This window comes from Notamacropus eugenii, chromosome 2 (assembly GCF_028372415.1).
Source record: "Notamacropus eugenii isolate mMacEug1 chromosome 2, mMacEug1.pri_v2, whole genome shotgun sequence".
In the NCBI taxonomy this organism is placed as follows: domain Eukaryota; kingdom Metazoa; phylum Chordata; class Mammalia; order Diprotodontia; family Macropodidae; genus Notamacropus; species Notamacropus eugenii.
In genome coordinates this window covers 85,206,355-85,232,913 of record NC_092873.1, presented here as the reverse complement: position 1 = coordinate 85,232,913, position 26,559 = coordinate 85,206,355, and the positions used below count along the sequence as shown (strand labels likewise).

General features: G+C 40.5%; 3 protein-coding genes across 4 annotated transcripts in view; 2 read left to right on the top strand and 1 right to left on the bottom strand.

The window, feature by feature from the left end:
• Positions 1 to 25,512, top strand: part of LTB (lymphotoxin beta) — a 44,651-nt gene extending 19,139 nt beyond the window's left edge. Inside the window, exons 1-4 of one of the 2 annotated variants that reach the window (XM_072637532.1) lie at positions 23,115 to 23,353; positions 23,805 to 23,850; positions 24,012 to 24,080; positions 24,757 to 25,512. In XM_072637532.1, the coding sequence (XP_072493633.1) occupies positions 23,147 to 23,353; positions 23,805 to 23,850; positions 24,012 to 24,080; positions 24,757 to 25,232 (798 nt within the window). In that variant the 5' untranslated portion in view covers positions 23,115 to 23,146 and the 3' untranslated portion in view covers positions 25,233 to 25,512. Of the gene's footprint in view, positions 1 to 23,114; positions 23,354 to 23,804; positions 23,851 to 24,011; positions 24,081 to 24,756 lie in introns of those variants that run through there. The other variant, XM_072637533.1, reaches the window with a different exon arrangement.
• NCR3 (natural cytotoxicity triggering receptor 3) lies at positions 9,693 to 12,236 on the top strand. The gene is made up of 4 exons (XM_072637552.1): positions 9,693 to 9,821; positions 11,117 to 11,461; positions 11,887 to 11,990; positions 12,114 to 12,236. Exons 1-4 carry the CDS (start codon positions 9,779 to 9,781, stop codon positions 12,180 to 12,182), a joined length of 561 nt encoding a protein of 186 aa, XP_072493653.1. The 5' UTR covers positions 9,693 to 9,778; the 3' UTR covers positions 12,183 to 12,236.
• LST1 (leukocyte specific transcript 1) lies at positions 13,029 to 15,423 on the bottom strand. The gene is made up of 4 exons (XM_072637567.1): positions 15,239 to 15,423; positions 14,911 to 14,997; positions 13,652 to 13,674; positions 13,029 to 13,371 (listed from the first exon to the last, which is right to left on the bottom strand). The coding sequence occupies exons 1-4, from the start codon at positions 15,261 to 15,263 to the stop codon at positions 13,234 to 13,236; spliced, it is 273 nt and encodes a 90-aa protein (XP_072493668.1). The 5' UTR covers positions 15,264 to 15,423; the 3' UTR covers positions 13,029 to 13,233.
• Positions 25,513 to 26,559: the final 1,047 nt, after the last annotated feature.

Below are 26,559 nucleotides of genomic sequence, written 5' to 3'. Positions count from 1 at the left end.
TTCCTGTTCTTGTAGCTAGAAGCTCAGTACTGGATGTCAAATTTGCAATGAACGGGGCTGGCTTGACCTTTTTTTCCTCCTTCCTCTTTCACTTTCTGTCTGTTTCTTCTCACTATGGGTGATTCCATTGCTCAAAAAAAGAAATGAACATGCTAACTTTCTGTCTTGCATTCATTGTCTGTTATGTGTAGGATACAGGCTGGGAACTAAGGGGTATCTGGAATAAGGGTAGTAGAAGCCTCTATTCTCTTCTCCCTTTCCTCATAGTGGGAAACATGGAAGAGGCTGGGTTTTGTTCAGATCACCACTTGGTGGAATTGCCCAAGATAGTTTTCTAAGCAACCTCATGGTGATAAGCAGGGAGAGATTAGGAACTTAATAAGAATCATACATATCTCCTGGATCACGGGTCAACAAACTATGACTGGATGGGTCAAATCAGGTCCACCACCTATTTTTATATGAACTTTGAACTAAGGAAGGGTTTTACGTTTTTGAATGGTTGAAAAAATCAAAATAGTAACAATATTTCGTGATACATGAAAATTATTTGAAATTAAAATGTCAGTGTCTATAAATAAAATTTGCTTGGAACACACACACATATTGTCTATGACTGCTTCTGCAGAATTGAGTAGTTGTGGCAGAGACCTTAGATGGCGCTCTTGTCACTCACTGTCATCATGTTGCTGCTCTGGGCACTACAAATTGCAGTGGCACAGTTATAAATAGACAGTGTTTTGAATGCCACATGTATCACCATATCAAGAGATTTTATTCTTATGTTTTATTATTAGTATATAGCCATCATGTCAAAAGAAGAAAAGGAGATAAAAGTAGATTTTTAATATCACAATTTTAGGTACAATGGAGTATGGATTATTTTATTTTCAAATTAGATGGCAAAACATTGGGTTTAATATGCAAGTGACACTATAACTTTGATTAAAAAATACAATATGCATTGATATTACCAGACTAGGTATTCATCACAATATTTCCAACTCAGAGGAAAACAACAGCTGGAAAAATTAGAAAATTTAAAGTGGAATATCTCATCACAGCAGAAATTTCTTGACAAAAATGAAAAATGAAAATGAGACTGCAACTGAAATAAGTTTTCAATTGGCTCATTTGTTGCCAAGAAAGGCAAGCTATTTACCTATAGTAAGATAACTAAATTATGTTTGATTGCAGCAACTGGAAAAATATGTGTAGAGAAAATAGACTTGTTTAAGACTGTTGAGCCTTTTGGTTCAATTAAAATCATATGCTTGAGGATTGATATCAGTATTTGGCAATACCTCTCTATGAAAAGACATTTTCAGAGATGAAATATGCACTATCTTTGATTTTGCATCTTGGCCCACAATGCCTAAAATATTTACTCTCTGGCTCTTTACAGAAAAAAGTTTACTGATCCTTGCCCTAGACTATTATTGATATAAATCAGAAGCCCAGGATTAAAGGGGGAAGAGAAGAGGGCCTACCTGTGTGATATCCTGGCTTTCTCTATCTAACCCCCTCCCTACTCATTGCTACATCTGGGTATTTGTTACATGAAGAGTACTCATCATCAGGGCTCACCTAAGTCATTTGTGGGATTATCCTACAAAGGTAACCTTATCACATGGGGTATATACCTATTATACAAATGGAATGTTTGTTATTTTTATAGGATGTAACATATATCCCTGGCATATGACATACTATATAGATCAAGGAATGCTCTTCTCCATGTTTCTCTGAGGTGGTAGGGTTTTAAGACCTACTCTGGGCCCCATAACTTCATTGATTGTCCAAGTCTTGAGTTACCAGCCCTAGTTTCTTTCAGTCCCTCTGCATGTGTGCAGACAGGGTTCCCTGGCTCCCACCCTTCTTTTTACTATCTTAGCTGAGGTTTTCTACCTAACATATAAAATGTAAAAACCTTTAACAGTAATGCATTACTTATGATTTGTTTGACTCATTTTTCCCTACCGTATTTGGGATTCTAATCTCCTTTCCAACTTTACATGACCCTAAAGGACTAAGATATAAGCATTAAGTCTCACCTTAAAAGGTCTGAAATCTCTACTTCCTGCCTGCCAGACTTCAGTGCCTATAGTCAGGTTCCACCCTGCTTCTCCCCTCCCCCAGGTGTTGGGAGCACTCCTCAAACCCATCAAAATCTCAAAGTGAAAGGGATGGAATTGTTTCACCCACATCTATTCTTGGTCAGCACACCAGGCAGAGGTTCCAGATGCTCCAACAGTCAGGTCACTGAAGGATCCAAGGTTAGGAGCTGTCTTGGTCTTCTCTAATGGGCAACACATACCCCTGGAGATCCCCTACCCCAGCCCTACTCAGTCTTTTCTTGTATCTCTGTTGTCTTTGGTATTACCATGCATTACTGCTAGCTCTTTCTCAATATAACAGACAGAATGACCTCTTACTCTGAAATTAGATGCTGCAAGCTCAGAGTCTGCTCCATCCTTGACATATTATTTGGTCCTTTTCCTATAGGCAGATTTCCTTTGTTTTGTTTTATTTTGTAAGATAATTTTATTGATGCTTTCTTTTTCTTTCAGCACCATAGTATCCTATGTATCCCTCCCCTTCCCAAATAGTCAGTCCATATGAAATATAGCATTTTATTTTAACCAGAAGGGGAAAAAAGGCAGCACAACTGATAGCTATATTGAGAAAGTCTGAAAACATGTACATTGTGTAATATCTGTGAACTTCCTACCTACACAAAGGAGTAGGGTTGGGTGTATCTTTTGATATCTTTTCATTCAAATACCACTTGATCTTTTATAATTTTATTACCTTTACTTTTGGTTTTTTTGGTTTAGTGTTGCTCTTTCTATTCACGCTGTTGTAGTTATTGCATATATTGTTTTCTTGGTTCTGCTTAGTTCACTCTAGTCTGCTGGACCAGAATGGGCCTCTAATCTGTGGGTGACAGGCCAGAAACAGGAGAGTCAGGACACAAACAGAAATTTAATTTTCAAGTGAGGAAAGGCTTGCAAACATAATTCCTCATGAGAAGAAGGTCTTAACATGCTGGGGCAAAGGCAGTGCTTTATATACATGAGGGACCTGACCATGACATAATCACTGTTAGACGTTCCCATGGCAGATGCATGCATGAGCAATGCAGGAATTCCTGGATTCTGTGGAAACAAGCCTCCAAGTCGATAGTCTCACAGACACAAATAGAACCAGAGTTTGTGTGGCGGAAACAGGAGGGCAGTCCCTGATTCAGTTCACTTAGCTGTTAAAAGAAATGGGGATTGTGAGCATGTCAAAAGGTGTGATGGGTGACTCTCAGGTCCCTGGAAAATAGGGGGATGTCCAACTAAAAGTAAATTCTTCACTGAATACCTGGTGCTGGTCAAAGCAATACTCTTTGCCAGAGGATGAGATCATCTAGAATGCAAGGATTGTTGTGATGCCAAGCTCAGGACACAGCCTACTTGTTGGGGCTTAGCTGTGGGAAATATTGTGTCTCCAAATATCTTGACACTCTGCATCAGTTTATGTAGCTCTTTCCATGATTCTCTGTATTCATCATATGCATCATTTTTTACAGCACAGTACTATTACATTACATTCATGTATCGCAAATTGTTTAGCCACTCCCCAAACCAAAGACATCTACTTTGTTTCTGATTCTTAATGTGCTGCTATAAATAGTTTGGAATATGTGGGGACAATTTTTCTTATCAGGGGCTTCCTTGGAGTATAAGCCCAGTAATAAAGTCTCCAGTTCAAAGGGTATAGACATTTTAGTCACTTTATTTTCATAATTCCAAATTATTTTCCAAAATGGTTGTACCATTTCACAGCTCCACCAACAATGTATTAGTGTATCTATCTTTGCACAAACATTGCAACATTCACTGCTGCTGTTTTTTGGTCAATTTTGCCAATTTTTAGGGTGTGAGATGAAACCTCAGACTTACTTTGCTTTGCATTTCACTTGTTGATAATGATTTGGAGTAATTTTTCGTGTGGCTGTGAATACTTTGCAATTGTTTGTTCATATTATTTGACCTTTAGAGAATGGCTATTATCCATATATGTGTGCGTGCATTTATTGTTTATGTATCATAGATATCAAACTTTGTGAGAGAAATTTAATATGAAGACATTTTTCCCCATTCAACCATATCCCTTCTTCTCCTAGATAGATGAAATATTGTCTGTGTAGAAGTTTTTCAGTTTCAAGTAATCCAAGTTAGATAGTTTATCTTTTATAATTGTCTCTGTCTTTTGTTTGGTTAAGAATACATCCTTTACCTATAGTTGTAAGATGTACGTGATCTGTTTCTCTTTTAATTTTTTTTAATAGTATGATTTTTGATATTAAGTTCATGTACCCATTTAGAATGTTTTCTAGATTATTTAAAGATCTCTAACATGCAATATAAGAAGCTACTTGAAGCAATACCTTTTATATTAAAATGCCCTGGGTAATTCAACTCCAAATAGCCATCCAGCTGAGGCCTTTAGAATGAGAACTAGGGTGGAAGTGGGAGGGAGATGGGACAGAAATGGACAGAATAGTAACGCTGGCCTCTTTTCTTTTCCTTCCATAGGACACTCCATCTCCTGGCTTCAGGCATTTCATTGGTTGTCCTATGCTTGGAGTTGTTTCCCTCCTCACCTCTGTTCTTGATTTCCCTGGCTTCCTTCAAGTCTCAACTAAAATCTCACCTTCTGCAGGAAGGCTTTTCTTGTCCCTCTGAGATTGTCTACAATGATGTGTGTGTGTGTGTGTGTGTGTGTGTTGTTGTTGTATAGTCTTTTCAGTCATGTCTAATTCTTCATGACCCCACTTACAGTTTTCTTGGCAAAGATACTGGAGTAATTTGCCATTTCCCTCTCTAGCTCACTTTATGAGGAAACTGAGGCAGACAAGGTTAAATGACTTGCCCACGGTCAGACAACTAGCAAGTGTCTGATGCCAGATTTGAACTCAGAAAGATGAGTCTTCCTGACTTCAGGCCCAGCACTCTATCCATTGTGCTATCCTACATGGCTATCCTACATAGAGATATAGACATAGATGTGTCCATCTGTCTATGTCTTATTCATACATAATGGTATATTTTTGTGTACATAGTTGTGTACGTCATCTCCCCCTTTAGACTATGAGATCCTTAAGAGCAGGGACAGTTTTTTTCTTTTTCTTTCCTTTTTGTCTTTCTTTGTATCCTCAGCACTTAGTAACTGCATAATGGATGCTTGTTGACTTGTTGACAGATAGATTGGGAAACTCTGTAGGCTGGCTTGGCTTCTGGTCACCTCATTTTCATGGTGCTGTGGTCTCAGGATGGCACTGGTAGAGGTATCCAAACCTTTTTATGTACTCTAGTCACCAGCAGGCCATTCTTATCTCCATCATGGAAGTCTCGAAGTCTAAATCATAAGAGCAGGAAAAAAAGACAGTAAGTGAAAACAGGACCAGAACAGGTTCAGGCAGCGTTTCTTCTCTCATGAAACTTCTGATCATAATGCTGGATGTAGCTGGGGAGGGAGCAACCAATTTCCTGTGCCACGATCATTAGAAATTTCTCTTAAAATTAAAAGGAAAAAATATTGGCAAGTCATTCTGTTTTTACCACCGCTATCATTGAACATGAACATTTTCCTGTGCAAAAAATAGAAAAAAAAAGGATTGGAATTACAAATCTCCATTACAAATAGCTTGTTCTTTTAAGAAACACATATTAAATTTAGCATGTTGGTTTTAAAACTTCTTGACTGTGTTTCCCTCTGAACCTACTTCTGTTTTCTTCTGCGTTTTTTTAAAATACTCAAATGACTCTCTCTTCCTTGACTTTCTTTTTTTTGGTAATTATCACTGCTCCCCTTTCTATACTCCCTCAACAAATTCCCCTATCTATTTAAAAAAAAAAAAGATCCTCCCTTGTGACAAGTGAGCATAGTTAAGCAAAACAAACCCACACATGAGCCATGTCTGCAAATATATGTCTCACCCTGTCTATCCTCTCTCTATTAAGAGGTGGTTAACACATTTTATCATTGGTCCTTAAGGTGATCTAGCAATCTTTTTTCCCTCTACAAATTATCTCCCTGGGCCCAGGATGAAAACAAGTTAAGGAGATAAGCAGGGCAAGCAGAGAAACAGGTTATATTCCCTTCATTTATTTTATATGTTTTAACGAATTTCAACAACTAGATTCAAAGCTTCTTAAGGACAGGGATAATGTGTTCTGCTCCTTCCCATCTCCCATACTGCCTAGAGCAACTTCAAGGTGAACAAAAGGTGATCTGATCCAATCTAATCCAATTCAACAACCATTTTTTAAAGCATTTACTATGTGTCAGGCATTGTTGGAATCTTGTTACTTTCTAGGCATTGTTAGGATTTATTTATTAACATGTGCCAGGCATTGTTTCTGGGATATAAAGACAAAAGATAGGTACTTGATGCTTGCATGATGTGTTCCTATCATATAAAATGTATATAGTTGTTCTGGCATTTAACATTTCCTTTCCTCTGCTTTCTCTTGTATAGTTCTTGAAAGTAGCCTGGAGACCTTCCCCCAAGTAAGCCTAGAGAATCTACTTTTTGGAGAATTTTGGGAAAGGTGATGATATGTAAGCAAGAGAATAGAAGGCTGTTTCTAGGACTGGGTATCTTGTGGTGAAGTTTAGGAGCTAGTCATAGCCTTATATGGGGTTCCTGAGACAGAGTCCTGCTCTGCTATACCTCAGAAGGACAGAGAAGCCACATCCTGTAGAGGTCCTGGTTAAAGGTGAGGAAAGAGAAGTTGAGTTTTTGGAAACGAGATGAGAGAATTCTGACAAAAGGGAAGTAGGGGGAAGAACAAAATGTCTAAATGTTTAATCCTACAGCTTCTATCCCTACCCCCATCCCATTTAAGAATGCATTTGTTTCCTCATCAATCAATCATCTAACATTCATTTTTGTTCTTGTGCAGTTGTTTTTCCATTGTGTCTGACTCTTTGTGACCCTATTTGGGTTCTTTTTTAAATAACATTTTACTTTTCCCCCAATTTCATATTAAAAACAATTTTTAGCATTTGTGGGTTTTTTTTAATGAGTTCCAAATTTTCTCTCCCTCCCCTCCCCCTTCCCACTGAAAATAAGCAGTCTGATATAGGTTATACATGTACAATCATGTAAAACATATTTCCATATTAGTCATTTTGTGGAAGAAGATAGAAAGGTAGACAGAGACAGATTCAGACAGACAGACAGAGAGATGGTACGTTTCTGTCTGTATTAAAATGCCATAAATTCTTTCTCTGGAAGCATTTTTCATCATGAGTCCTTTGGAATTGTCTTGGATCATGGTATGGCTGAGTCATTCACAGTTTTTCACTGTATAATGCTGCTGCCACTGTGTACAGTGTTCTACTGGTTCTGCTCACTTCACTTTGCATTAGTTCGTGTAAATCTTTCCAGCTTTTTTCTGAAATTATCCTGCTTGTCATTTCTTATAGCACAATAATATTCCATTAAAATCATATACCACAACTTGTTCAGCCATTCCCCAATCGATAGGCATTCCCTCAATTTCCAATTCTTAGCTACCACAAAAAAAAAATCTGCTATAAATATTTTTGTACAAATAGATCCTTTTGCCTTTTAAAAAATCTCTTTGAGATACAGATCCACTAGTGGTATATGCATTTTTATACCCGTTTGGCCATAGTTCCAAATTGCTCTCCAAAATGTTTGAATCAGTTTCACAATTCCACCAACAGTGTGTTAGTATCCCAATTTTCACACATCTCCTCCATCATTAATCATTTTCTTTTTCTGTCATATTAGCCAATCTGATAGATGTGAGGTGGTATCTTAGGGTTGTTTTAATTTGCATTTCTCCAATCAATAATGATTATATGATTGTAGATAGCTTTGATTTCTTTGTCTGAAAAGTGCCAGTTCATGTTCTTTAACCATTTATCAACTAGAATGACTTGCATTCTTATAAGTTTGACTCAGTTCTCTACATATGTGAGAAATGAACTCTTTCTCAGAGATATTTGCTATAAAGATTTCCCCCCAATTTTCTGTTTTCCTTCTAATTATGGCTGCATTGGTTTTGTTTGTGCAAAACCTTTTAAATTTAATATAATCAAAATTATCCATTTTACATTTTGTAATTCTCTCTGTCTCTTCTCAATTCTTCTCTTCTCAACAGATCTGACAGGTAAACTATTCTGTGCTCCCCTAATTTGCTTTTGATATCTCCTTTTATGTCTAAATCATGTACCCATTTTGACCTTATTTTGGTATAGAGTATAAGGTGTTGGTCTATAAGGTTTTCTAGTTTTCCCAATAGTTTTTGATAAATAGTGAGTTTTTGTCCCAAAGCTTTGGATCTTTGAATTTATCAAACGTTAAATTACTATGATCATTTACTACAATGTATTGTGTATCTAATCTATTTCACTGATTCATCACTCTATTATTTGGGGTTTTCTTGGCAAAGATCCTGGAGTAATTTGCCATTTTCTTGCCCAACATATCTTACAGATGAGGAAACTGAGGCAAACAGGATTAAGTGACTTGCCCAGGTCACACAGGCAGTAAGAGTCTGAGGCCAGATTGGAACTCAAGAAAATGAGTCTTCTTGACTTCAGGCGAGGTACTCTATCCACTGTGACACCTAGCTGCCTCATGACCACTCATTAGGCATCCTGTTAGTGCTAGGGATACAAATGCAAAATATGAAATAATGCTTCTCTCAAGGAGTATACTTTCTAATATGGGGGAGGGAAAGGAACAAATTATTAGGTAAGTATATATACAGACTGTTTAGATAGAATAAATACAAGGTGGTTTGACAGGGTAATAATAGTTGAGGGAATCAGGAGAGACATATGTACAAGGTGGTACTTGAGTTTTTCTTGAAGAGAAAGTAATTCTATGACATAGAGGTGAGGAGATAGTGCATTCCAGACACAGGGGATATCAAATGTTGAGGTCCAGAGACCAGAGATGACATGTCAAGTATAAGAATGCCAGTGTGACTGTATTGCCCAATGAGGGAGGGGGAATGATGACCAATGAAGCTGGAAAGAAAGTTTGAGACTAAGTTGTATAGGGTTTTAAAAGTTAAACATAATTTATATTTTATCCTAAAGACAATAGGGAGCCACTAGAGTTTATTAAGTGGGGGAGTGACATGGTCACATCTTTGCTTTTCCCCATAATCATCTTCATCCCCAAATCACACAGTGGGAGTCTACTACTTTCTGAGGCAGCCCATTTACTTTTGAGTAGCTCCAATTATGTACGTAGCTGGGATGGACTAAAACACTTCCCTTGGAACTGGAAATGTCTTCTGGGCCCCTGTCTATGGGACATGTGCTGACCCCTGGCTAAAGGACATGGATGAATATCTAGCTTCATGGGAGGTTCTCTAATGTACCCCTTGCAACATTGGGAGGTTTTCTCTTATACAGAATTTAATATTCCTCTCTGAACCTTCTACCCCCAATTTAGTCCCTGCAAATTTTCCTTTTTAGAAACTGAGGTGTTCAGTCCCCTAACCCCTTGCTTCCTAGGAGACTCAGCCTTACATTGCCTGAATCTGTCTGAAATTTAACACCTTAATGTGTTTGTGGTCCTTGGCATTTAGCATGAACCATGCTACATGAGCATGAGCAGTGGAGACCTTAACCACCCTGCCATCCGGTGAGACACAGGGTTGGTCACTGAGAAATTGGTCATCTTTTCTAATATACACTTCCGTCCTCAAGTCCTCCACTTCTCAAATTCTCCAGCATGGCATGGAAGCTGCTTTTCATCTTTCTCTCTGCATGCCCAGGTGATGGGGACAGTTGCCTGAAGGGAGCAGGGGAGCTTGTGACAGGGTGGAAGATACCGAGTTGCCCAAGGGAAACAGGGATCAGGGAAAGGAGGGTCAGGGGCCCTAAGAAGTCATAGGTAGGTAAGAACTGTGGGCTAATGGGCCAGATAGCTGGGCTCAGAAGGGGAATGGGCAACACCAAAGTGATGAGGAATGGGAATAGGAGCTTCCCTCAAGGGAGGTGGGGCATGGTGCTCCTTCACATCTCCCGGGCCAGGACTTTTTGTTATTTGCTTTTGCTGTTCCCTTTCCACTCCTCCCACCCCTTCCCTTTACCTTCTCCATTTCCTGACTGGGTTCCGTGGACATCTGCTTTTTCATGATACTTCTCTGTAGATAAGACACCAAAACATGGTCCATTTAAGCCTTGGTCCTGTCTAAGAAGCTCAGTTTTCCCTAAACAGGAAAAAGGAACTGGAAGAGAAGGGTTTATTAAAAACCAAATAAATTAAGTGGATTTATCATCTAAAGAGAGAAGTGGGTTATGATGATGAGTTAAAATGGTAGCTTTCTTAATAAATTAATTTTAAATAAATGTATTATTTCAATAAAAAGCAGAGTTCTGAAATGAATAGGCTTAATTAGTAATGTTCACTAGTATTTAATCAGTTGTTTTAGCTATAGAACTTAATCACTAAAGCTAATTAATTAGTACTGTTCCTCAGTCATATAGATCAGACCTACATAACTTGTAAACTTTTTCAGTGTGCACACTGCTTAGACTGGAGGCAGATTGATGATGGTAGGTTGCCACATGGCAGGTCAAAATTGGCCCATGGGCCATATATTGTGTAGGCCTGCTATATATTAATAAGTGTTGTTCATTAATGAAAAATTAGTGAGATTTGTTTATTATCAAGAACTGGGGCTTTGCTGAAGACATTAACCAGAGACACTTAATTAGGGTTCTTCACAACAAGGCCAGATGAATTGGTCAGCTGAAACTTCCTTAAAAAATAATTATGCAAATAGGTCAACCAAAGATGAAAACTAAAGAATAATGGGGTAAGGAGAAAGAATTAAGTTTCTTATTCAAATAAGGATTCAAATATTCAAATAGTTATTAAGAAACTTTGGAAAAGAAAACTAGGGCTCATCTAGGGGCAAATCATTGGCACCCTCAGTTAGTTAATCATGTGACTTCTCTCCACTGGGGCTCCCACTCTTGGGGTGTTAAAACCTTTTCTACAACCTCTTCTCCCCTTAGAACAGGAAAATCTCCTCCCCATCATCCTCCTTTGTTTATCCTCCAGGTTCCTCTTCTCTTTCCATCTTCCAACCCCCCAGGATCCAGGCTCAGAAAGGTGGTTCTGTCTCCCTCTCCTGCTTGTTCAACATCAGTCAGGAGGGTCCTGCCATTGGCTTTGCCACCTGGTACCTGGATGTGGTAGCCCCAGACAGGGAAGTGAATAACAAGACCCTGGAATTCAGGGGCCGCCTAGTCAGCTCTGATCAAGCCCAATTCCTCTGGGACCGGATGGTCAAGCTACAGATACGGGACATCAGAGTAACCGATGCTGGACTCTATCTTTGCAAGGTGGAGATACTGGAGTCAGGGATTGGGATTGGAGAAGGGACCAGACTGGTGGTGAAGGAAGGTGAGCACACACATACATACACACACACAAACACACACATACACACACAGATTTTCCCTTTCACTTCTTTCCTTGATTTCAGGGAATGAGGGAATGATTCTTAGTAAACAATCATTTATTAAGTTCCTACTAGGCTAGTCGAGACACTATACTAATCACCGAGCATACAAAGAGAAGCAAAAACACATCCTCTGCCCTCAAGGAGCTTCCATTGTAATGGGGCAGACAACTATGTACATACAAGATATATAGAGTATAAGTGGGAGTAATCTCAGAGAGAAGGCACTGTGCAGAATAGCTCTTCCCATGTTCTACTTGGTAGGCAAGAACTTTCTTCTTCCCTGTCTCCATTAACCCAACTTCTTTCAGAAATGAAAATATTCTTTTCCACAGCCCTCTTTCCTTAACTCTTTCGCCAAATCCAGGCTCTCCTTGGCCAAAGGTGTTCCCACTCCTTCTTCGGGCAGCCCTCTACATTTTCAGCTTGGCCTTTGTGGTGATAGGGACCACTCTGTATTACAAGGGACAAGTGAGTAATAATGTAAATGAGTGTGGAAGGAAGGTGATGGCTGAGAGAGAAGTGGGCAGAAACAGAGATGGAAAGAAACAAGGGGCTAGAGCCCTCTGTCACTCTACGTCTCTCTTCTCTTAGGTCGTCATCACTGAAGGACACCAGAATACCCTGTTACCTCTTTCAAAGTGCCTTGAAAATGAGGTGTGACACCTGGAACTTCCCAAGAGAATCCCAATAAATATCCAGCTACTCCACAATCAACTCCTTTTGTCTTTTCCCTTTTATCTTTCTAGAGGGCCTCCTCTCCCTAGACCTGATTTTCCCATACTCTATAAATTCCCTTCCCACAAGCTCAGAATTTAGAGTTTTTCAATAGTTGGAGGAAGGTAAGGGAAACAGTTTCTAATAATGAAGAATTCAAGCTAGCAGCTTAGTATGGTACAAAGAGCACCATAGGTTTGGAGTCCGAATATCTAGGTTTGAATTCTGACTGTGAGACACACTAATCAGCCCTATGTCCTTGGGTTAGTCACATCATTTCTAAGACTCAATTTTCTAATCTATAAAATGAGGTTATTGGACTAGATTATGTCTAAAGTCCTTCCAGCTCTAACCTCAACCTGCTCCTACCCCATCCTAGAGTACAGCTTAAAACTTTCTTCCTCTCAGGGTTTCTGGTAGGAAGGAATTTTTAAAAATGTATTAACAACTTATTTATTTATATAATTGCTCATTTGTTTGTTTGTTTATAGCAATAGGACCATCTTTCTATTCTTCGAATTCCTCAGCCTTATTAAAACCTTGTGGGTCAGGGATAAACAAAGAAACTATTCTCCAAGTTCTGAGGAGCCTTCTGAAGGCCTTCTGAAGAGATCTGGTGTCCTTGGATTTTCTCTTCTTCGCTCCTTTCCAAACCACAACCCTCCCTCCCAACAGAGAATTGAACCCCCGATCCTAGGGAGGAGACGAGGAAGAGGGACCATCTTGTACCTGGAAATGCCTATTTTGAGTTTAGGTCTTGCAAATACACTGGAAGGCCTGAGACATTTAAAATGTTGGAAACAAAACGCTCTTTATTGGGTTCACCGAGAGTGTCTCCTTTAATTAGGGTCTTGGGGGAGGATAAGAAGATGTCAAGGTCATCACCAGACTGAAACTTGGGCCTCCCCATTGTCACTTAGCATTTTTAGTGGACTTTATCACTATTCCTGGGGTCCCGCTGGTACAAACTTCTTGGGTGTGACCTCTGCAGTTGCAATTAATCTTGGCTGTTCTTCTTAACACAAGCATAGTCCCCACTGGGATCATTTTGAGGAAATTCCCCAGCTCCTTCCCTTAAGACAGATGTAAGTCCCTGGAGAGATGCATAATGAAGCTGTTGCTCCATAGAACCATCCTAAAGAAATGGAGAAAGATGGTCAAGAAGGTCAGGAGGCAGCTCTATGAAGAACACCCTCTCCTCCATGCCACTGGTACCTTTCTTTGTGGTACAGTGGACAGAGTGCTGGGCCTGGAGTCAGGAGGACTCATCTTCCTGAGTTCAAATCTGGTCTCATTCACTTATTAGCTGTATGGCCCTTTCTTACGTAGTTTATTCTTTACCTCCTTATTCCCATTCTCCACATCTCTAGCTCTAGACCCTTTCCCCACACCCCAAAAACGTCCCCAGAACTCACCGTGTCCCTCTCCAACCTCATCACTGTAAAAAAAAAAAAAGGCACAACTCAGCAAATCTTTTTTTAAATAAATGAATAAAAAAACATTTATTAAGCACTTACTATACGCCAAGCACTGTACTAAGTGCTGTGGGAATATGAATGGAAAATTGAGAGTTTCTGTTCTCAGAGAGCTCTCTTCTAGATCACTTAATCCCCTCACCTTCCTATCTAGAGAAACTATATCCCAAGTGACCAACTAAAAGATATCTCTCTCTTCTCCCATGTCCATCCTCTGACGAATTCTTTCCTAATTCCATGCTACCCCTGAGCTTAATAGCTTCCTTACCCTGAGTCTCTCAGGAAGAGTTGTCTTGGGCACTGGGGCAGTAGGAAGGCTAGGGGAGGACACTTGGAGAAAATTAGGTGGAGTGTATATATGGGCAGATGCAAAAAGCATATATATTTTTTAGACATGATCAATATGGGAATTTGTTTTGCTTGACTGTGCATATTTGTTACAAGAGTTTTGTTTTTGTCTTTTTTCAATTAGAGGGGTAGGGAGGAAAATTAATTTTTGCTCATAAAAAAACCACCTTAATATTTTTAAAGAGGGGATTGCCATAAATGACTGGTAGGAGAGTCCCCAGAGACAAATGCAGCTGAGGGTAGAGAGGGGAGTAAGAAAATCAGATTGATTCTATTTTGTAATTGATTCTATTCTATATCACTGCCTACATTTTGTATACTGCCTAAGTCATATTACTTTATCTCTGAGTTAAGTTCAGAAGTTCAGCTTTCTTCTCTGAATTAATTAAATTTAGAAGTCCAGTTTTCCTGCTAGTCACTGTCCTGTTCTTTTGCAATCTGTTATCCCTGAAGGATGCAAGGAGATGCCAGGGAATTGGTCTATTATCTCTGCAACACTGACTGTCCTTCAAAAAAGTCTGATTTGTTATTGCTGTAATACTAACTAGTCTTGCAGGAGGAAACCACCAATGAGCTTTCCATAGTGACAAGATGGAAGGAGGGGTTGTCACTAGCCCTCTATTCTCAATTTCCAACCAATCATATTGTTTTCCCCATCTACGATGCTGCCTTCTAGTTTTTGGATACTCCTCTGTCTATAAAAATAATCTGTCTGTTCTCATTTGTGGTCTTTTACGTTCTGGGGAGCTAAAGGCCCCTTTATTGGTAATTTGCTTAGAACTTTGGGCTTCAGTTTACCTTAATTTCAATCATTACAGGAAGGAGAGTAGAGGGTTGCCTCCAAAGCTTACCTCTTTTTCGAAGCTGGTATGTACAGACACACAGAATGAGTACAAGCAGGAACAGGAGGCCCTCCATTGCCGACAATATGTAGATTCCTAAAGGAGAGAAAACATTGGCAAGTATTAGTATTCCATGTCTTCTTTATATCTAGATGATACACCCCACCCTCAAATTAGAGAAAATACAACTTTCATTAGAGACATTTCACAATACTGTAGTTCCTACAAGATAGTCTACCACTCACAGAGTTAGCTCATTTTAGAGCTCATAGAGCTCGCCTCATATCTCCTCCCTTTTAAGTCTCCCTCTCTTTGCCTCCCTGCCCCTGCTTCCTACCCAAACTCTGCATTTCTTTTTCCATGTTCCACTGGCCACCTTTATTTTACAGCAAGTTGTGTTTGGTTTGTAGAAAAAAAGATTCTCACACAAAAGGAGAAGGAATCTGGAGCAGATGGCGTAGTGGTTGCTGAATATAGAAGATTGCTTTATCCTATTTCTTGAAGCAGTGCAAGCTCCTTCAGCTGTAATTCAAAAGGGGGTTGTCCTTATACAGACACAGTAGTTTAGCATTTGATAAACCCAAAGTCCCCAGCTACTAGGGTAAAAATTGATTATTTGATAAAAACTGCTAGGAAAACTTGAAAGAAATTTAGGCATGAATCAACGTGTCATAACAAGTTCCAGCTGGGTCTATGACTTAGAGATAAAGGATAACATAAACAAATGAGAAAAGCAGGAAAAAATTATCTTTCGGTCTGTGAATAAGGGAGAAAGACTTCATGAGCAAAGAATAGAGAAGATCACAGAATAGAAACAATTTTGATTACATAAAATTAAGATTTTTTGCACAAACAAATCCAATGCGGTGAAAATTGGAAAGGCAACATCTTTGCAACAAGTCTTTCTGAATAAGGTCTTCTTTCCACAACACATAAGGAATTAACTTATATTTATAAGAACAAGAGTCATTTTTCCAACTGATAAGTGTACATGAATGGACAATTTTCAAAGGAAGAAATCTAAGTTATCAAAAACCATGTAAAAAATTCTTTAAATCACTAATAATTAAAGCAATCCAATTTAAAGCAACTCCAAGATTCCACCTCACATCCATCAGACTGGCAAAGCTGATAAAAAAAGGAAAATGACAAATGTTGGAGGATCCAGGGGAAAACAGGCGCATTAACTATGTGAAGCTTTAAATTGATATAGCCATTTTAAAAATAAATTTGAAACTATTCCCCAAAAGTCATTAAACTGTGTATACCCTTTGATTCAGTAACATCACTACTAAGTCTATACCCCAAAGAGATCAGATAAAAATGTCATATGTACAAAAATATTTATAGCAACTCTTTTTGCTGTAGAAAAGACCAGGAAATGAAGGGATGCCAATCAATTATGAAATGGTTGAACAAATTATAGCTATGAGTGTAATACAACATTATTGTGCCATAAGAAATTACAAAAGGGACAATTTCAGTGAAACCCAGGAAGGTGATACAGAAATGGGCATAATATGGGGAATAATTTATATAATAACAATAATTAAACAGCTAAAACCAAACAACTTTGAAAGACTTCAGAACTCTGATTTATGTAATGACCAACCATGATTTCAGAGGACTCATAATGAAACATGTTCCCTACTTCCTGATAGAGAGATGATGTACTCTACGTGCAAAATGAGATATATATTTTTTCAATCTGGCCAATATGGAAATTTGTTTTGCTTGATTGTGCATATTTTTACAAGAATTTTGTTTTTGTTGTCTTTTTCTTTTCCAATTAGAAGAGTCAGAGAGAAAACAGATTTTTGTTCATTGAAAAAAGCCTTAATTAAAAAAAAGTAGGGGTTGCCCTGCATGGCTGATAGGAAAAGCTGGTCCCCAGAGACAGATACAGCTGAGGGTAGAGAGGGGAGGGAGAGAAGAGGGTTGCCTGTAAGTGGCCCCAAGGCTTCTGCCCTTACACTTCCTGTCCTCCAACCACTGGTTCCTGTTTCAGAGTAGTGAGGCCCATGACTCCACCCCAGGGCCAGACATAACTGACCAGAGCTTGGGAACTCACAAGTTCTACATTGTGATGCGGGCAGGGTAAATATACTTACCATCCAGAGGGAGACAGCAGAGAGTGGGGAAAAGGATAATAATTTTTAAAATTTGAGGGAACTTAAGGAGAAATTCCTCTACCTCCCCAAACTCCTCTACTCATGCCAGTCTCCTCTACCTCCAGGGACCCAGATGTCCAAACTCCCACACAATTCTTCCTCCCTGGGCTGGCCTTTCAGTCATGATACTCTTGAGAAGTTAACCATCTGACCCTATAGTATCCACCCTGGGTCCATCCTTCCTCTTTCCAATCCCTACCACCCTTAGAGATCCAGTTTTGCAACTAGCAAGGGTCTCTGACCTTGAAAATGTACAGACTTCAGAATGAACTTTGCTTCCCGGGGGAAATGGAAGATTATTATTTCTCTTTCTCTTTTCACCTATTCCCCCATTATAGATCATCCTATAATACTCAGAGAGAGGAAGTTGGGTTGTGCGATTTGGAGTTAGAACATATTCCCTTCTATAAATCAGCATCCCTCAGAAGCCTCCTCTCCATGACACACATCTTTACATCCAAGTCTTGAGAAGATCAAGACCTCCAAGTCAGCCTTTCCTTATTATTCCTGAGGGCTGTCTTATATAATATCCCCTCAACACTCAGTATTAGGGACCCTGTGTCCACTCTTCTCTGTTATCGTGAGGGATTGTCCTGAGGATGAGAACGGAGACTCCTTTCAGCCTTGGAGCTCTCTTTAGGGTGATAAGTAGAAAGTATACCTTGTATTTGCTGCTTTCTTTTCTTTCCTCCTGAGACACCAACACAGAGCACTATTCAGCACTATACTTGACTAACCAATGGGGAAGACAAATGTCCAGATCTCCATCCCTTTCCTTCCAGGTAATTCTTTTTCTTCCCCTACCAACCAATTAGCTTTAATCTAGGTCATTGTCCCAAAAAACTGAATCTACTTTCCTTCCTCCTTCTTATATTATCGAATCAAGCCACAGATTAACAAATATTTGTTAAACACCTACTGTGTGTCAGAAAAGTGTGATGAAGTTTAATAATATTAATAATCATATGACACATGCGTTGGCTCTAATGGAACACTTTTCAGGGACTCCATATGACATTTGGGTTGCTTCAAGTAACCAGCTTGAGGGCCATTTTCTTTAAGGAAGCCAGGGGATTGCTGTATAATCAAGGAGTTGTTCAGTCATTTCCCAGTCATGTTCAACTTTTTGTGACTCCATTTGAGGTTTTCTTGGCAAAGATACTGGTTTGCCATTTCCTTTTCTAGCTCATTTTACAGATGAGGAACTGAGACAAACAGGGTTAAATGACTTGCCCAGGGTCACACCAGTTAGTGAGTGTCTAAGGCCAGATTTGAACTCAGGAAGATGAGGCTTCCTGATTCCAGGCCTGGCACTCTATCCAATGTACCACCTAGTTACCCCAAATCAAAGAGTACATGTGATATATAATTTGTCTAACAGAGGACAATCTTTTCAAACCAACTGGTTCCATGAGAATTGCTCTGGTGCCTGCCTAAAATGAAAAAGCTTTCCTCCGAAATATCCCAAGATATCTCAGACCCTCCCCTCCCACTTCCAACAAGGTAGTGTACTGGATGGATCTTCCTCCTTCTCCTTTTCCTCCTCCTCCTCCTCTTTCTTCTCTTTCATATATATAGGCACACACACATGCACACTCACCACTACCACCAACACCATTTAATGAATTTTATCTCAGGGGTTGTTATAAAATATTTTCAAGATTATTAAAATAGGGAAATTTCTAGCTTTTGATGACCCACCTTGTATCTGAAATTTTCTTTCTTCCGACTAAATGACCCTCTATGTTTATAAAGGCCAGTCAATAGACTTTCTGTGGCCATATAGTTTATTTAACTTAGTGAAGTTGCAAGGGCAAAAATTTTAGTGCCCTCACACATGTTAGATATACAATATCCCAGAAGGTCCTTTCAAACCTAAAGGTTCATAGACAAAGGATAAGGGGAATAGTGCTAGATGGAATTCAGGGCTCAGCTCTAGGTCTAGGTCTAGACAAGTGAAAACATTGAAGAAACTTGGGGGAGTGACAAGAGATGGGTCAGTCTCCTGGTCTTCTTACCAGCCCAGAGGTTTCACAGTGTCTTGGTTGCTGTTTCTGCCTAGTGGTTCTTGACTGGCTGCTCTCTGGACCTTGGACTCTCCTCCCCCATAGGTCTGGCTCAGATGCATCAACAGTGGCAGCATCACCTTCCTGAAGCTCTAAATCTAGAGGGGAAAAGGCAAAGGCAGACTTGTCCATGCTGAGCCCAAAATCTCACTACCTTGTTCCTCCTTCTCTCTTTCTTCCTCCTGTCATGAGCAATGAAAGATGAGGAAAGAAAAGAGGATGGCCATTTTCAGAGACTATTTTTCCTCATCCTGTTCCCCAAACTACAGGATGCTGGGGAAAATATTAATTAGGCGATAAGAAGATAGTATGACCATCAGTCATAAGAGTGCAGTAGTTTGGGGTTTACAATATGTTTTCCTTAAAATAAATAATAAAATAATACTTGTAAGGAAAACTTTTTATGCCACTTTTTCTCCATTTTAACTCCTCCTGCTCATTTCCCAACCCTTCATATTCTGGCTTCTGTCCCCACCACTCAATTAAAACTGCTCTCTCCAAGGTCACCAGTGATCACTTTATTGACAAATCCATTTTTTCTTAGACCTCTCTGAAGTATCTGACAATGCTAATAACTCATCTCCTTCTAGACACTTTCTCCTCCTTGGGTTTTACGATATTGCTTTGTCATGGATCTCTCTCTACCTAACCCTCTGTCCTTCACAGCACTATCATCACCATGCTATTCCTTATTGAATAAATGAACCCCAAGCTTCTGTCCAGGGTCTTTTTTCCTTCCCATATTTATACACCTCTCTCCTCATCTCTTTCCTGAGGGCTAGTCCTGCATCTTTGACATGTCTCAAACAAAGCTCTATTTTTTCCTCCTATCTTCCTCTCTTTTCCTCCCTTTCTCATAACTCAGCTCTGTCTGTTAAAGGCACCACCATTCTCTAAGTCATCCAGTTTCAAAATCTAGGGTCATTTTCTACTTTTCACTCCCACTCTCATCCTACATCCGATCAATTTCACACCTTGTTAGTTCCACTAACTCATCATCTCTCACATTCATTCCTTTCTCTTTACTTACACAACTAACCTGGTTCAAACCATCATCACCTCTCTTTAAACCTTCATCTGAACTATTGTAATAGTCTCTTAATCAGTGTTCTTGCCATCAATTTCTCTCTTCTCTAAACCATCCTCTGCACAGGGGCCAAACTATATTCCTGAAGTTCATTCCTCTGCTTAAGAAGCTTCAGTGGTTGATTCAACCATTCTGGAGAGCAATTTGGAACTATGCCCAAAGGACTAATTGACCCAGCAATACCACTTCTAGGGCTGTATCCCAAAGAGATCAGATAAATAGGAAAAGGACTTACATGTACAAAAATATTTATAGCAGCTCTTTTTGTGGTGGCCAAGAACTGGAAATTGAGGGGATGCCCATTAATTGGGGAATGGCTGAACAAGTTGTGGTATATGAATACAATGGAATACTATTGTGCTATAAGAAATGATGAGCAGGCAGACTTCAGAAAACCTGAAAAGACTTACATGAACTGATGTTCAGTGAAGTGAGCAGAACAAGAACATTGTACATAGTAAGAGCAACATTGTTTGATGACTAACTTTGATAGACACCTCTTCTTAGCAATGCAAGGATCTAAGACAACTCCAAAAGACTCATGTTGGAAAATGCTGCCCACATCTAAAAAAAAGAACTATGGAATCTGAATGTAGATTGAAGTATACTATTACTCTCTCTCTCTTTCTCTCTTTTTGTTTCTTTTTTCTTGGGATTCCTCCTATTGGTTCTAATTCTTCTTTACAGCATGACTAGTGTGAAAATATGTTTAATATGAATGTATATGTAAAGTCTATTTCAGATTGTATGCTGGGGGGGCGGGAGAGAGAAAGAAAATTTGCAACTCACAATCTTATGAAAGTGAAAATTGAAAACTAAAAATAAGTAAATAAAATCTTAAAAATAAATTTTAATTAAACTGACCCAAAAAAGATGCTTCAGTGGTTTCCCAATAGCTTGAGGGTAAAACCCAAATTCTTTTAGCCTTTAGAGTTCTTCATAATCTGACCAGTCCATTTTTCTGGGTTGATTATCTGTTATTCCTGGTCACAATTCTATACTCCTGTCAAACTGGCTGACTTGGTGTTTTTCATGCCATCTTCTGATTCTAGTCCTTTGCATAAATTGTCCTCCTTGTCTGGAATGCTTTCCCTTCTCATCTTGTGTTTGTCCTTCGTTCTCAAAGAGGACCATGACATCAAGATGATGACATGACTTGCAGCTTTGATTTGAGGGAGGGAGGGCTGTGCAGGATCACCAAACTCACTTTCTTCTCCTAATCCATCTGGGTCCAGTGGCCTGATACTCATCAGGATGGCTGGAGATATCCCAGGATGCAATGTGAAACTCTGACCCTTTCAAGCTTAGGTCTTATCACAATCTTACTTTGAGTGAGACATACCCATTCAGTGAATAAGATTCTTTAAGTTACTCAAGGGATGGCTCCTTCTCACCTCTGCCTCCTGGAGCCCCTAGCTCCCTTCAAGGCTCAACTCTATCAAGCCTTCTCTTCAAGAAGTCTTTACTGATTCCCCCAGATGTTAGCTCCCCCCTCCCTCTTATTGTGTGTACTAGATGGCGCAGTGGATAGAGTCATTGTGGATAGAGGCTTGGTGTCAGGAAGATCAGAGTTCAAATCCAGCCTTGACTGGTTTTATGATCCTGGGCAAGTCACTTAAATTCTGTTTGCCTTAGTTTCATCAGCTGTAGAATGGAGATAATAACAGCACCTACCTCTAAAGGTTGTCATGAGGCTCAGATGAGATAATGTTTGTAAAGCAGTAGCACAATACCTAGTATATAGTAGGTGCTATGTAACTGCTTCTTCCTTCCTTCCTATGTACTCATATTGTAACCCATTAGTAGAATGTAAGTTACTTCATGACAGGGATAGTCTTACTCATATTTTTAGCCCTAGTACTTAGTATGGTACATAGCACATAGTAAATATGTAATAAAAGTTTATTAACCAGTTGATTGAAGAAGGAAGTGCAAATCTTATCCTAATTTCACAGATGAAGAAATTGAGATTCAGAGAAAGGTGAAATAATTTACAGTTAATAAGTAAAAAATCAAGATCCAATTCAGATCTTCTGGCTTCAAATTCAGAGCTCTTTATGATATATCATGCTACAGGCAATCTCGTTAAGAAGCATTGGAAAATGGAAGCAAGAGATCTGGGTTCAAATTCTGCCCCACATGCTTGCTTGCTATATGACATATATATGTCATACATATGTCCTTTAAGGTCTCAAAACTTGTTTCTTCATCTGTAAAATGGTGAGAGAACTTGTACTACCTACCTCACAGGATGGTTGTAGGGAAAGCGCTTTGCGCACTAGAAATGTGAATTATTTTTGTCATCACCTTTCCCTTGGTACGATGTCCTATATTATGTGTTAGTTTTATACATGTGACCATCTGTCATCTGACCTTTAAGGGCAGGGACTGGATATTACATTTTTACATGCCCATAGTATCTAGTACAAAGCAGATGTTCAGTAAATATTTATTGGGGGCTTATCTTTTCGGATGTACTCCTCGGTTACTCTTCATCTGCCTCAGTTGCATTTTAATGTGACTGAGACTGAGGGTTACCATCCAACATTCATGACCAAGACATATTTGGGTTACTGACCAGGAGATATAAAGAATCTGCCAATATCCCGTGCCTTAGGCTATGATGCCTCCCCTGGACATATAAGGATATGACCACACAAACCTCATCTCTTTTCTCTTCCCCTCCCCCAGTGCCCATTCCCCTAAAGGACCCAGGCATCTAGTTATGTAGCACCCTACCTCCTTCCCGAGTTCAGAGAATCAAGGCGTCTAGTTGCCCTGCCCCATCTCTGGGTAAACAGGAAACCTGGTTGGGGGTTGGTGGGGAGGAACCATGATGAGAGGAGGGGTATTTGGAAAGTCCCAGACAGGTGTGTATATGGTGTTTGTGTGTGGGGTGATGGTAACCCCACCCCTGGGCTATGAAAGACCCTCCTCTTTGGCTCAGGCCGTTGCTCAGTGCATCAATGGGGGCTCCAGGGCTGGAGACCCGTGCTGGTGGACCTAATGGGAAGAGTTACCTTTTGCTGGCCTCAGTAGGAGCTGCAGTATTGGGGACTCTGCTGCTGTCTGTACCCCTCACTGTCCTGACTGTGTTGGCCCTGATGCCCCAAGAACAGGGGGGACAGGTGAACAGTGATTGTTTGAGTCTCTCTCTGTAACCACACCTTTGTTGTGGAACATCTCTGTTTCTCTTTCTATGCCCTGGTTTCTTTCTGAGTTTCTGTGTCAGGCTTCCCCTGTCCACCTCTGTGAAATACCTGGCATCCCTATATCCCTCTGTGTCCTTGTGTGAGCATCCGCAACGCCTGCCCCCCAGTTTGCCTCATCCATTGTCTTGTGCTTTCCTGACACCTGTGGATTATACATCCTGAATTTTTCTACCTCTCGTTGGGCTATCAGAATTTGATGCCCTCCTTTCTCTTTTCACACTGACTCTTATGACTTTCTGGCCCTGGGAAATGGGGGTTGGCTGGGGGGAAGAGAGGCTGGAGCTAAAGAATTCATTTCTCCGATGCAAGTGGAGGAGGAGGTAGTGTTGACCATGTTTGAACTTCAGATCACTGTCTCCCCACCCAGGTAGCTGACCCCTCTGGTCCAGGAGGACAATTGCTGCAGCAACTGGGTAAGGGTGGTTCCCAGTATTTAGATGTAGTCCCAGGTCCATCTTCCTACCCCCTTTCATTTCAAGAACCCAGATATCTAGCTCATGATCTTCAGAATCTTGATTCCCTTAAGGACTCTCCCAACCTTTCACTTTTTTTCCCCCTCTCTCATTCTCTATAGGATTTCATAAGCTGCCGGTGGAGTCCAGATCAGATCTCAGTCCCATTCCACCAGCTGCACATCTCATAGGTAAGAGCCTGGATTCACCAACAGAAGTGGAGATAGGCTTGAATTTGGGAAGATTTGAGATAAACCCAGAGGGAATCTAGAGTAAACCCGAGTTGGAGTCAAAACCTATCCTGCCTCAGTGTCTTTTCCGGGGCTCTTTATCTCCCCTTCCCTTTCTTGATTGGCTTCCTTTCTCATTTCCCGTTGCCCTATGTCCACACTCCCCAGTCGCTTTCCCTATCCTTTTCTATTCTCTTTTTCCTCCGTTCCTGTTCCCTAGTGGCATCTGTCCTATTTCTGGTCTCCATTTTCCATTCATTTCTGTGCTACTGCCCCAGACTCACGTTCTAGCCTACGTCTGGTTCTCTCGTTCCTTTTGCATCCTGGATCTTGGCCTCTGGAGAAAATCTAACCTGAACTTGCAAAGTTTGCCTCTTCCATAGACTCAGATCTGGGTTCCCATAACAAGACCTACCTTTGGGTCACAAAACTCAGTGTTGAGTCCCTTGGGCTGTTTAGGACTCTTATTCTCTCCCCTCCCCCACCCTTCCCTGACTCTTCCAAACTTTTTCCCACCCGTTCACCCTGTGCCTACTCAGATTTCAAGTAAACTTGCTTGATTGGGACAGAATCACTTAGTTCAAGATGTGGTTCTGAAAGAGACTGTGTTTACCATTTCACCCTGATTTTTCCACAGGTATTGCAAAATCAAGCCATGGGCTGCGCTGGGTGTCAGGGTACGAGGAAGCATTTCTGAAGAGTGGAACACAATTCTTGGGGGATGAAGGGCTACTGGCCCTTCCCCAGGATGGAATTTATTTCCTCTACTGTCACATTGGTTACAGGGGCCGAGCTCCCTCTGGTGGAGAACAGTTCCGCTCTCAGGCTGGGGACCCTGGAGTCCCTGTCACCCTCAGCAGTCAGCTATTTCGGGCTAGGGGGGCCTCTGGGTCAGGGGAGCCAGAACTCCTGCTTCAGGGATTTGAGACTGTGACCCCTCCTGTGCAGCATGCTCGGGGAGTTGGGCAGGGCCCTTTGTGGTATGCCACTGTAGGATTTGGAGGGTTGGTTCAGCTACGAGGGGGCGAGAAGATCTATGTTAATGTCAGTCACCTTGAGTTGGTAGACTTCAGGAGGGGGAAGACATTCTTTGGGGCTGTAATGGTGGGATGAAGGACACCTAGATCCTATGGGAAATGTTCATTGGTGGAGGTGTCAGTGACTTGGTTGGGGAGGAGGGGAGGGGTTGGAGTTGTGCAGGTGAAGAGTCCCTAGGGGAAGTGAAGGCTAAATGATCAGATGGGTAGGTCCTAGAGATAATAGTTGGAGGGAAAGAAGGAAGGAGGGAGAGATGAGATCGTACTTGTATTAGAGTTTCTTGAAAAAGGAATCCAAGAGTATCTTGTAAGTTTTGTCCTGATAATAAAGATGACTGTTGCCTCCTTTGCCCTAACTTTGACTCTTTCCTTTGCTCGCCACCTCACCATAACACACTCCATGTCCATCCCATGGTCATCCAAGACACTACCTCCATGTTGTATACCCCACCCCACCCCTCCTCTACTCAGCCTGATCATAAATTTAGGATTTAAAGTAATCTAATCCAACCCCTTCATTGCGGTGGGGATCAAGGTACAGAGAAGTTAAGTGAGTTACCCAATGCCAAACGAGTAGTAAGTGGGAAAGATAAGATTCAAACCCAGGTCTTCTGACTCTAAATTCTATGCTTTTTCCTCTGTTCCATATGCCATCTCAGACTGAGAGTAAAGGGAAGTATCCCTGCTAAATTTAAAAACAACCTCACAACACTCTGTAAAGCTATTCCTGCCCCAGCCTGGCACTCCTTTTTTGTCAGGAAGTCTGATCTGCTGTCTATCATCTTCCTGGGAACAAATTGAGAAATTCAAAGGAAAGGAGAACAGTTGCTCACGGGAACCTAGACACTCCAGCTACTTCATCAGTCTCTATCCCTACCTTCAGTCTGTTTATAGTATCCCCAAATCTGTTCTTTTTTTTCCTCCAGGATCAATAATCAAAATTGCTTTAGCCTGGGAAGCCTAAAGAGTAAAGACAAAGAGGGAAGGTGGAACTATGTGTGTTTTAGCAAAATTCTTCCATCAAAGGAAAGATTTTGGTGTAATTGGTAGTTAACCGTAGCATCCAAAATTACCAGGGTTGAGAATGTTGGCAAGACCATACAGGGATTATGTCCGGATCTCACCTGATGATCTCTGCCTGAGTTAGGCCAATGGAGCTATGATGCTTCTTTCCCCTGAAGAGTTCTGGGGCCAGGACTTTTATGACACAGATGTGCAGGGAAGGGTCTCATTTTGGAGAGAAAGTCTCTGTGCAGTTGAGAGGAAAGGGTGGGTGGGTGGAGAGAATTATCATGTCATGGAGAGGCAAAAGAGAAAAAGAAAAAAGTTTCAGAGGAAAACATTCTTAAATCCAAGGCGGAATGGAAAGTCCTAGTCCCCAGTTCACACCTCAGGTCACCAGT

Excerpts from the sequence above, each read along its gene's own strand:
- NCR3 (XM_072637552.1), top strand. The coding sequence starts at position 9,779 with ATGGCATGGAAGCTGCTTTTCATCTTTCTCTCTGCATGCCCAG. Across the intron at positions 11,462-11,886 it reads CAGACTGGTGGTGAAGGAAG|GCTCTCCTTGGCCAAAGGTG; the intron begins GTGAGCACACAC and ends CGCCAAATCCAG. Across the intron at positions 11,991-12,113 it reads CTCTGTATTACAAGGGACAA|GTCGTCATCACTGAAGGACA; the intron begins GTGAGTAATAAT and ends CTCTTCTCTTAG.
- LST1 (XM_072637567.1), bottom strand. The coding sequence starts at position 15,263 with ATGGAAAAAGAAATGCAGAGTTTGG. Across the intron at positions 13,675-14,910 it reads ATACCAGCTTCGAAAAAGAG|TGATGAGGTTGGAGAGGGAC; the intron begins GTAAGCTTTGGA and ends TTTTTTTTACAG. Across the intron at positions 13,372-13,651 it reads TGAGGTTGGAGAGGGACACG|GATGGTTCTATGGAGCAACA; the intron begins GTGAGTTCTGGG and ends CCATTTCTTTAG.